Here is a 12,500-nt window from a genome sequence, read left to right on the forward strand (position 1 = left end):
GAATGACCTTGACGTAGCCTGATGCGAACAACACACCACTCTCTTGTTCCCAGTCAACCACCAGCCCTGAAGTAGCGCCTATCAATGGAGGAAGGAAGGGAGAGAGAGAGAGAGAGAGAGAGAGAGAGAGAGAGAGAGAGAGAGAGAGAGAGAGAGAGAGAGAGAGAGAGAGAGTCCACAGTCATCATATACGATATAAGACCAAGCAGTGAAAGTGGCATTGAAGAATACAATGATACACTTCAATTGGATGCACACAGTGTAGTGGTGTAAATGGTGACTTTGATAACACCGTCCAGACCACTTGCAACAACCAATGTCGCCACGAGTGCTTCGCCTTGGTGACTTGGCTAGAGACATGCGAGACTCACTGGACTCTGGGAGCCGCACACGCTCTAGCACCTCAAGCAATCTACACTTTCACAATTTACAGACATTGTACAGGATTGCTGCCTGGGAGAGTGCTGTCACCGGCAGGTACCTGCTCGCTACATGATCTACAGCACTGCACAATGTAATCCAATTGCTGGAGTCAAGTATGCGCCGGGAGCTGCGCAGCTCTAGACCAGCAAACACTAAGGTGTGCAGGGATGAATTTATCCGGTATCGCATCGCAGTTTGCTACGTAAAATCGATCTACTGCTACTCAAAAATGACAGTGACATGCAGAAAACTGCCATACATACATGTACAGGCTATTCATGCTTTTGTAGCTTACGCCACAACTGAGATTTTGCTGTGCAAAAAGTGCTATGCAAAAACCTGACAGTAAATTCATCCCTGGTGTGAAATGGTGAAGGGCGCAAACATGACTCAAGTGATCGGACTTCATTGAGCAGCAGTATTGTAGATAATGGTAGTGTGGTGCAGAGATAACAAGGACAGCTGTGTGAGCCACACACACACACACTCTACATCAGCCAGTACATACGCAGAGTATTGGTCCTAGACCTGCGAACATTGGGATGTGAGCTGGTGCCGGGTGCAAACTGGACTCACACAATCCAGAATTTCGTCGAGCAGCAGAACTGTACCTCGTGGTAGTGACAGTGTAGAAATAACAAGGACAGCTGCTGTATGAGCAGCACACTCTACACAAACAAGCACCTAAGCAGAGCATTCTTCTAAGTTCAAACACATGACTCACCACTCTGCATAGGGATAAGTTCACTGAGGGCACGCCATGCTGTCACCAGACTCTCAGAGCCCGGTGTCCGGTAGTTACGCCATAGTCGAATACAGCCGTCACCTGCAACGACAGCAGCAGCGGCGATATCACAAACACAGGACACATTTCGGCAGTGTGAGAACGCAGGAAACAAAAGACATGTATTGCTACAACAGTTGATCCAGAGAGAGGCACACACACACCCACACACCCACAAACACACCCTCACACACCCACATCCACAGTTCCACACCCACATCCACACCCACAGAAACACACCCACAGAAACAAACAGATAAACACACGTACTCGTTCCGGTCATGAGCAGCGCATGATCGTGGGCGTTGATGTAGTCCATTGTGACAATTTTGTAGTTGGACGGGTGTCGATTGCGAAAAGTGTTACGACTCTCGCCTTTCTCAATGTCGAACACACTGCAAACACACAGACCATAGCAGAAGAATACAACCATACAAAAGGAGTCATAGTTCGACTACCGTGACTGCAAGTGTAGCGTGATCTATATTCCCGCAGCTATGCCAAAGAAAGGTGGCGTCACAAAGTGAGCAGGAATGTCTACCGTAGCCAGGGTCCACAGCAGAGAGAAAGAGAGTGTGTGTCTATGAATGTAAGAATGCATGTGTGTGTGTGGGGGGGGGGGGGGGGGGGCACGTGCGCACATGTGTTTGTGTGCACGTGCATGCGTGTTTGTGAGTGTATGCATGCGTGTGCGTGCGTGCGCGAGTTGTTCGCGCGTAATATGAGACCTAATGATGACGTGAGCGGCCATGAGCCATAGGTAATGTATCAGCAGCCGTTCACGTTGTCCACTCCGCAACACAACAGATACACTAGACTGGACACACATCCCCCCCCCCCCCACACACACCCACACGCACGCACGCCCACCCACCCACCCACCCACCCACACACACACCAACACAAACACACAGCGCATGCTCTTTAGGATCGTGCCACGTGTACATGCACTGACAAGATGCCTGCCATTGGAATCCAATATGTGTGCATCACAACAAGTGTCCACCAGAAGGGCGGTATGAACTATGACGCAACAGCAGTAACGTACGTGATACCCTTGCGCTCCGACACGACCAGCTCACTCTGGTATGGATGGAAGCGCATAGCTGTCGGTGCATCAGAGCTATTGCGTAAGAACTGCTGATCATCCAGATGAAGAACCTCGCCATCTGTTGGCAATGTACACACGCACGCATGCACGCACGCACACGCACGCACGCACACGCACGCACACACACGCACACACGCACACACGCACACACGCACACACACACACACACACACACACACACACACACACACACACACACACACACACACACACACACACACACACATATTACACACACACACAGTAAAAGAGAATGAGAGTGAGTGAAAGAGAGGAAATAGCGCAACAGCTAGCTGTCAGGAGATTGCGCAAAAGACAATGTGATGGTTGGTATCGGGGCTGACTTGGAGCTGGCGAACCGCTGGTGCCCCCCCCCCCCCCCCCTCCCCACGGTGCAGATTCGGCTGACGACATCGTGAATCAACCCTAATTTGAACACGCAAGGAAGAAAGCGAGTGGCACCATGGGCTCTGCAAGCTATTCTTTTGCACACAGCATAGCCCTACCATCAACTCCCCCCCCCCCTCTCTCCTGGGCAGATTAGGCTGATGAGATTGTGAACGCCAAGGCTTACTAACATTTCTCTTTGTTCTGGACGCAGCGCAGTCTCATGTTCTGATTGTTCTCGTAGCGCCAGTGTCGCTCCAGGTAGACTGGCCCGTGATGATCGTACGCAATATCTCTCTGAGAAGGACAAGAATAGAAATAGCAGCATAGACACAGCAGTAGTAGCAGCAGCAGCAGCAGCAGCAGCAGCAGCAGCAGCAGCAGCAGCAGCAGCAGCAGCAGCAGCAGCATAAACAGCAGCAGCATCATCAACAGCAACAGCAGCATCAACAGCAACAGCAACAGCACCACCAACAGCAGCAGCAGCAGCAGCAGCAGCAACAGAAGCAGCAGCAACAGCAGTAGCAGCAGCAGCAAAAGCAGTGGAAGAATGTGATCAGAGAAATAGTACAATTGCATTAGCTGGTTATCGGTGCTCTTTCAGAAACAGGTATCGTGAGTGGAGATGTGTCCACAACATCACATTCTGCTGTGTACTGCTAGATAGTCATTAGCCAGCAGAAACACCAGCAGAAGTTGGTGCTTTATGGCATGTTCTACACAGCCTTGTGATATGGATGAGAGGAAGAAGCAGAATTTGAGGAATTTGCATGCCAGAACCTTTGCATGGCTTTGCCAATTTCATTGCTTTTCGAGTAGAATCTGCCATTATCTAGCATTTAAACCTTTGAGGACTACCCAAAACCACCTGGATTCCTACCATTTTCAGGCGAAAAATCGGTATTTTCAAAAATTGATCTAGTGTCATAAAATTTGGTTCTAAAGAGACATAGACATCAGTAGGCAACAAAACCAAAGTTTCTACATCAGATATCCATTATAGAGGTCAGAATGGTCAATTCAAAATAGGTGCATGTTGTGAAAAATGCGTCAGCGGTATCGCCACGAATTTAGCCAACATCGACCTCGCTGTCATCCTCAGAAAAGTAAAAAAGGATCACACTGTTCATCCTCACTATCGCTGCTCATAAAGATAATGCCGAGGGCCTCAGAAAAGGAGACACTTGACAGGTTACGTGCCATCGGCACTCTAAACAAAGTAACAAGTTAATTTCAAATTCCAAAATAATTTCTCGATCGGAGCATTCTCTGAGTATACCCAAATGTGGCCGGTTCTCCACGGGACCGACGCGGATCGACTGCGACATGTCTCACCTTGACGAAGAATCAGATCGTACTCGTCTGAGCAACATATGAGCGACTTCAAGCACCTAAAAATATATCGATATCGCTATTTTCTCAAAAACGGATATACCCGTCTTTAGGAATCCAGCTATACCTGAAAAAACGGATATATTCGTCCTTCGTCCTCAAAGGGTTAATATCCACCAAGGCCCACTGTTTGATACGAAAATAACGTGGAATATAGGGCGCGTTTGATTGGTCGGATCCGGAACAGGATCGTAGAACAGGGGTATTTGATTGGTCTGCACTGATCTGCACTGCACTGGTTTTGGAGTGTTGGGAACATGTTCTGACCACTCTCCGAATCCCAAGGCTGGAGCAGCCAGAGCAAGTTGCAAAGCCCAATGAAAACCGGACAGGGCTACGCAATGAGTTAAGTTTTTGTTTTGATTCAAAGCGATTCTGGCATGTTCAGGGATGATGTAAAGGACGTGGTGATGTGCACAGAGGTCTACGTGTGATTGGTACATTACTGGCGGTCTCCACTTCCATGATAGAACATTTTGTGTTTGTCTTCGAAGCTTCTTCTCCGGTTGCATTCGCCTCTCAAGTTTGTTTCGCCTTCTCATCTTGAGCAATGTAAAAAATCTTTGAACTCTGTGAAAAATTTGAAGTCCACAGCATGATGAGCTATCATGAGTTCTACAATATTTGTGAGAAAAAAATTCGCTGTTCTGTTTGATTGGGAACTGCTATTCTGACTTCTCCAGTGAATCCGACCTGAATCCGGATTGACCAATCAAACATGCCCCTAATCTAATACAGGAATAGACTCGGGTGGAGAGCCAAGGATTCATTTATAAGAAAGAAAAAGGACCAAAGAGCTAAACGCTACGCTACAATGGTACGCTACAATGTCCACTAACACCACCAGTTACTATACAATCAGCTCATGCGATAACATTGCATCCAAGATGTGCTAGAGCTGTTAGCCAGAACGTCCGTATCGTCGGTCAGTGTCGTGCAATGTTATCGCATGAGCTGATTGTTTAGTAACTGGTGGTGTTAGTGGATATTGTAGCGTAACTTTTAGCTCTTTGGTCCTTTTTCTTTCTTATAAATTAATCTAATACTGTACTATGGTAATTATTTTATGTAGAAAGGAAAAGGACATATGGAAACGAGTTAAGAGTAACTGTCCACCACTGTAACTAGATACTATATACAGTCAGAAATTTTACTGTGAAAACTGTACCTAAACTAAATAACCACTTACACTTGGCCACTTCGCCACTACTAAACTCTGTCAATAGGGGCGGTTAGCAACGCAAATGTTCAAAAGAAAAGTTGAGTCTGGAAATGAGTACAGAAACAAAGCTCGAAACTTCGAGAACTTGGACGCGAAGTTGCAGTGGTTTGCGAAAGTTGCTTTCTCTTTTCTCAGTACGTGATGCACCGTGATACTTGCTCATTTGACTTTCTTCTACTCTACTTTTTTTTGTATTTGGTGCTTGGTCCTGCCGCTGATCCCAAGACCCATGGTCGGGGGAGGCAGGCCCAATTCACCAGCACGCTGCTCCGGCTTCCCGCTGTAGTGTCATGTCTCCTCTTTGGTTCTGTCTTCCCATTCCGTTCTCTGCTGGACTGTGTATTTCAGTATTAAAACAAAAATAGATAAAAAAAACTCCCGTTTATGGTAGAACTGCCGTAGATCTACCCCGTATGCACGTGCCTGAGCTTATGCTACCCTTAGTGTTTGTATACACTTTCCTTTTGCGTTTGGAATGTAGTTTTGATCGTTCTCCCTGCCAGTTATCAAGCCGTATATAACTACTAGTCTTTATTCATTACATTCCATCCTTGTCTCTGACGAAGCCTCAGCGGCAGAAACGCGTAAGAATACATGGATCATACTATGTAAAGACTAGACCTTGCTGTGCATGTGTTTGCTGTGTCGGGGGGACCTTACGTCCCATTACAATTGAATTGGACATTGCCCTCTGACTCTTGATATTCTCAAAACGTCTCCTAACAATGGTCACTGTCTGACACCACATGGCACAGTGAACAGGAGTGGCTGTTTGACGTTGAGTTTGCTTTCGTTTCCCTACTTCTTTCCTCCTGCATCATTTATAATGGGTTCCCAATGGACCCTAACTTCTTCACCCACCGCAGTATCGATGTCTGCCGAGCCTGCGATGTCTTGTACGACTACCTCGCCAAGCCCCACATCGCCCTCAACATCGTGCCAAGTGAGGTTCGATCTCCAAATGGATATGTGCACGCTGCGCGAGCTCCGTGCACAGGACGCCCCTTTCAAGCGTGGCTTCTTCGCTTTCGAGACCGTGGCGGGCGGAGCTGCGCCACTTCGATCCCACCAAATCCGGGTCGGTGTCAAAGAAAGCAGTTCAGGATCGCGTGCTGAAGTGCATGGACCAGCACGTGTAGAAGGAGAACTGGGCGAAGAGGCGGTAAGTTCTCAGGTGCCTTTCGTTCATGTACTGCACCACTAGCGAGGAAATCATTTATTGCAAAAAATGTTGCACTTGTGTTTTAAATATTCCATTTGACTGACTACTGATATGACTGCTGTCGCGAAGTTGTCGGCTTCTCTTCTTCCATACGTGAACTGGAACGTTATTATACGTAAGAACTTCTCAGTCCTCTCTTGTGTGGTGCTAAGCGAGTGTGTTACTGTTGGCTTGTGCTAAGTGCTATCGCGGTCGGCGCGACAACTTCGTGACAACTGCTGAGTGCAGACTGAGTATAACAGAATCCCTGCATCGTCATAGTACAGTATTACACTGCGCATGTAAATATATGGCTACATTATGCCTATGCCAGGACCATATGGGTACAATGGGATCTTCTTTCTCGGTGCAGACGTGGATCAGCTGATGAATTCGCGTAGAAAGAGACCCTTCTCAATGAAATGGTGGACTTTCAGCAGGAGAAGGAGCAAGGTGTGGACAAGGACAAGCAAGCTGCAAAACAGCAACGCGAGCAAACTGCTCAGCTGCGCGAGGATGCCTGCGCCACACTTAGCAACAAAGTTGAGAGAGCAGCAGAAGGCCAGTCTGTGGAGCCACCGGCTAATCGGAGCGGGCTAAGCCAGCCTGACTCTGTCCTGCCATACCTGCAGACAAAGAATGATGCCTCAGTTTCGCTGGAGAGGGAGTGGTCGGAACTCGAGAAGGAGAAGCTGGGAGTGCAGCGAGAGGAGCACCGCCTGGCTGCGGAAAAGTTAGAAATTGAGAAGGCGGAAAAGAAGGACAAGTCGAAGGATGACGAGCAGAAGAAAGAAGATGACCGAAAAGAACGACAGTTGCTAATGCAAATGATGGCTCGTGTAATTGAGGACATGTAAATGAAAAAAGACGTCAGAGTCTTCGTTTGTGTGTAGGTATGTAAGCGAGCGTCGCTGTGTCTATATCGCAGGGTTCGCAGCCAACCAAGCACACAGAATTCCAAACTTTTTCCAAACCAATTTCAAGAATTTCGAAACCCACTCGTGCAGGAAAAATAAAATAATATTATAAACCTCTTCCGAACGACTGTCTTCTCCACTACGAGTACAACCAGGGAGTAGTAAAATCCTCCCTGGTATCACTACCATCAACAAATTCACCAAGGTGCATGGCGATGATATCGCCTTCAGCAGCTAGAGCCCCTGAAAATAGCAGGGGAATTCATACGACGAGAGTTCCCCTCCGTAAGTTCAAATCCGCCTCCAGAGGGGGTTCTAATGAAACATTTACATAGCTGGTATCCATCTCAGCGCTAAAGACGGCTTCATCCTCGCCAGCAAACTCATCTGAGTGCGAAAGGACCTCGCCATCCTGCTGTCCCGACTTCAAAGAATCAAAGTCGAGCGCGAGCGCCAGTAACAAAAAACGGCCAAATAAAAGGCATCACCGGCCGCGCTTGAGTTGCACTGAAATGACTGTACGAGACGCGTACATGCAGTGAGCACCACGCATCGCCAGCGCGTCTTCTATCGCGGCACTCAAAACGGCCACTTGCACTGCAGGAGTGCAGCACATCTGAGCTGCGGCCAAAAAATCGAAATTCAAAACTTTTTCCAAACTTTTTCAAAAGGAGCACCTTTTCAAAACTTTTTCCAGACCTGGAAAATCGAATTATAAAATCCAAACTTTTTCCAGACTTCCAAACTTCGCTGCGAACCCTGTATATGTGTGCTTGTGTGTGTGTGTGTGTGTGTGTGTGTGTGTGTGCGTTTGTGTGTGGCAAGTCAATTATTATAAAGTCTTTATAGAAAATCACTATAGCTGTGATCACGTCTGAACCCTGACATCTTACCACAGCGGCCGGTCGGGAGAACTGCATATTGCACCAGTCATTGAAGCCGGACGATAAGTCAGTCATGAGTACCGTGTCGTCCAGGTCATCATCATCGTGTGCTGAGTTCCTAGCTGATACTGAACCACTGTCAGGAAACTAGGCGTGAATACAAGAGAAGAAATAAGAAGCATGAGTCAGACAGGCACAGTAATAATCCAGTGGGTGCATTCGATTACTGCCAGGAATCGATTCACGAATGGAATCTCGTCGTTTGATTTCATGTCATGAGCCCTGGAATTCGTTCGGAATCGATTCGCCCTATTCATGTTGGATGATGTGAATAGCAGTGTTGCCACATCATTATAGCCAAATATCAGTAGGATGAAAAAAAATAAAAATGCATCATCCGCGGGCTTTGCCCCCGGACCCCCTCCTTCATAGTAACACCAATACACACACACACGCACGGAACTGTTAAGAAAACCTTTCACGGCTTTGCGTGAGACTCAGATTGAGTTTGCCGATTTTCCCCAAGACAGCTGATGATTCGCTTAGCGCCTTAGGCTATGGAAACACTCGCGATGAGCAGTAAAAGCCAAAAATCTGGACCATGACTTCTAAACCAAGCACAAGGTCAAACTTGGACACTTTCATGGCCGTTGTCGGCAGGAGAAGGTCAATAGTCGGCAGGTCATGACAGGCCTCAAAAATCGGCAGGCTACTGACATGTCGGCAGGTGTGGCAACACAGGAATAGCCAGGGGCGATTCATGAATGAATTCAATATCGATTCGCGGACATATCGAACGCACTCAGTCAGCATGCTGGGTAGCAAGCACTCTTGCATCTCTGAACAAAGTAGCACAGCGGGGGCTTGTGTGTGTATTCTGGACACAGTGTGTTCTACAAGCCACCCTGCATGCAGCAATATAGACCACTATGCAGCGGGTGGAGGAGGGAAGGGGAGTTTATTATGCGTGCGTGCATGCATGCACGATGAGTCTGTGCGTGCGTGTGTGGCTCTGACATTCCAGAACAGCAGTAGCTTGACATGGCACAAAGTCGACCGGATGGGCGGCAGAACATCTTCTGCAAGCAGCCCCCCCCCCCCCCCAACCCTGTTCCTCCAATAGCCAAACACTTCAGCGGCACATACGGACAAATATTCCGCAGAACTGAGGGCGTCAAGTTCCATCAACGTGTGTGAACTGTTCAATACGCCTATCATCGCCTGTAAAGGTGGGGCGTCTCAACGGCACAAGCCTACCTAACGCGTACGAGTGTAGCATGACTACTATGGCTGTGCGGGGAAGCAGTATCTAGAGTCTGAAGTAGAAGCCCATTGCGCAATGACGTAATTCGTACCATGAACACCCCACACAGCCACCTGGGCATGGTCGTCTGGGGGTGTTGAACAGTGCATTGCTGATCCCAGCGTACTCACATGCATCACTCATACCTTCCATATCTGGCAATGGGTAATGGGCTTATTACATGTACGTGCGCACACACACACAAGAGTCTGTATGTGCCTGGTGGTGGTGGGTGTGTGTGTGTGTGTGGGGGGGGGGGGGGGCATGTGCCAAAACACACAGCACTGTCTTACCATGGGTGGTTTGCCTCGCAGAACCGGCGTGGACGGTGCCGTCATGGACATACGGGGAATCTACAGCGATATATCGCATACATAGCATACATACACACGCATACAGTCAGATCTCGCTTATCCGGTCCTCTTTTATCCGGATCCCTTGCCATCCGGATGAAAATTGTTGGTTACCGATTTTAGGGGTGAAAGGGGTGATCCGGGTCCCCGGGTACCCGTCTGTTTAGCTGCTGATCCGTTAGCAAACGAGTACCCGTTAGTCGTGTAGGATTGTAGGGTACAGTATTGTTGAATACGAAAAGGACGACTGACGACATATTATTATCCAGACATTACAACGGGAACAGGTAGGTTGGGGGAACGACATTTATTATAGACGACGAGACAAGAGACCAAGACGAACGAAACGACTACATTGAAGAGTGAGAAAAGAGAGGAAGAGATCAAGTCTGAACGGCAAGATAAAGGGCCTGGGTAGCTATGGCAATTCTGGGCGCGCAAGTAGCTACCCAGGCCAACGGAACAAAAGGAGACAAAAGGTGAGTACGCGAGTGCATGCAGGCCAGCTAGAAAAGGTACGGGAGGAGGTACCTAACAGTATTATAAGCTTGCTTGTACAGTTGTACAGTTCAGTGCACAGTTTTGAGTGTGTTTTTCCTCGTTCAATCCTGCTACATATCACGGTATCCATTGTAGCTACGACTATTTTGACTGTTTGCATGTAGCGCAGTGATTGTGCACGCTGTGCTTGTCGCGGTGTAGTGTACTTGCATGACTTCGCATATCCTCCTGGCGTGAAATCCGGAAGGCTACTGTAGCTAAATTGTTGCCCGAAAATCTCTCTCCTATCAGAATGCCTGTAAAAGACATGTTGCGCTTACGATCACAAGCAAATGCAACGCTTTTGGAAAAAGTATGGCGGATAAAGGGTACCCGATAACCCGGCCGTTAAGCCAGATACCCGTTTGTTACCTTAAAGGGTAACCGTTTCACCCCTAACCGATTTACAGCATATTCCATTCATACATGCAGTATGTGTGTTCGATTATCTATATTCTTTATTTCGATTATCCGGTTCCTTCGCCTATCCGAATATCTTTTTGTGGAAAAACGATGTGTGCGGTTATGCGAGGTGTGAGTGCACGATTGATTTGAGTGTCACAACCAGGAGGCGAACAATAGTGTGTGGAGCTAAAAGGAAGTGTAGCACTGCCCCCTATACTGAAGGGGCACATCAATACACCGAGCAATGCAGTTGGTACTTACCGAGGCGACGCGACTCAGCAACGACGACGACGCGTTGAGAGGAGCGTCCGTAGGGTTCACAACGGACACCGACGCCCGGGAGAAGCTGAAAAGGCGCGACACGGAGTCGCCGGTAACCGCCGACGGAAGATGAGTAACAGAGCCGGAGTTGGGTGTCGTGCTGCCACCGTTGTCAAACGTGAACGTGCTGCCGGTGGCGCGGGCGTTCGGGGAGCTGACGCGTCGTCGTAGCAACGGCTTAATGGGAGGCTGGGGATCATCCATACTGGGTAGGGACTGCGGGAAACTATGCGCATGGAGGACAAGACATGCACAGACGCAGGACGACAAGACAGATGTGGACGTTAAGACACACACGGATGACAAGACAGATGTGGACGACAAGACTCACACGGACGATAAGACACACACATGCACGACAAGACCCACAAGGACGACAAAACACACACGGATGACAAGACACACAAGGATGACAAAGCACACACGGACAATAAGACCCACAAGGACGACAAGACACACACGGATGACAAGACACACAGGGACGACAAAACACACACGGACAACAAGACACACAGGGACGACAAAACACACGGAAAACAAGACACACAAGCACGACAAAACACACACAGGTACGACAAGACCCACAAGGACAACAAGACGCACAAGAACGAGAAGACACACACGGAGGACAAAATGGGTTTACATGATGTCGGATCGTTGGCTCCACTGTTCACACATGCCACGATCACTTTTCACACAACAATTTAGTCACATGATATGGACGTGAAACCACTTGATTTTGCAGGCACAGCCTCGGATAACTGTTAGAAGAACGGTCTCTAGTGTAAGCTCACTCTCTGCCCACTTTGAGGACTTATTAGTGCACCCTCTCATGTAAGCCCTTGCTATGTGTTAGGCAGCAGTATGTGAATCCTACACACATACACACACGCACACACACGCGCACGCACACACACGCGCACGTACACACACACGACCCCCCCCCCCACACACACACAAGATAACCTTGTCAGCTCATAGCTGTATCTCGTTTTTTGGCACCAAGCGGGTTTCGCACTGTAGCTCTTCAAACATAGGCAAAGACATTTTGAAATCCAAATATACAATCCAACTTGCACATGCGCGCACACTCGCACATGCGCGCACACTCGCACATGCACGCACACTCGCACATGCACGCACACTCGCACATGCACGCACACTCGCACATGCACGCACACTCGCACATGCACGCACATTCGTACAATCACACACACACACGTGCACGCAAACACACACACACACACACACACACAC

At 48.4% G+C, this 12,500-nt stretch overlaps 1 protein-coding gene across 1 annotated transcript in view; it reads right to left on the bottom strand.

Annotated features, from left to right (window-relative positions):
* Positions 1-12,500, bottom strand: part of LOC135811367 (regulatory-associated protein of mTOR-like) — a 38,464-nt gene that overhangs the window by 1,583 nt on the left and 24,381 nt on the right. The window contains exons 25-32 of the mRNA XM_065324595.1: positions 11,184-11,469; positions 9,918-9,977; positions 8,331-8,468; positions 2,897-3,002; positions 2,256-2,376; positions 1,478-1,602; positions 1,148-1,249; positions 1-78 (exon numbers count right to left, since the gene is read on the bottom strand). The exon at positions 1-78 is cut by the window's left edge and continues 35 nt beyond it. Coding sequence (XP_065180667.1) covers positions 1-78; positions 1,148-1,249; positions 1,478-1,602; positions 2,256-2,376; positions 2,897-3,002; positions 8,331-8,468; positions 9,918-9,977; positions 11,184-11,469 — 1,016 coding nt within the window. The remainder of the gene's footprint in view (positions 79-1,147; positions 1,250-1,477; positions 1,603-2,255; positions 2,377-2,896; positions 3,003-8,330; positions 8,469-9,917; positions 9,978-11,183; positions 11,470-12,500) is intronic.

This window comes from Sycon ciliatum, chromosome 3 (assembly GCF_964019385.1).
Source record: "Sycon ciliatum chromosome 3, ocSycCili1.1, whole genome shotgun sequence".
Classification (NCBI taxonomy): domain Eukaryota; kingdom Metazoa; phylum Porifera; class Calcarea; order Leucosolenida; family Sycettidae; genus Sycon; species Sycon ciliatum.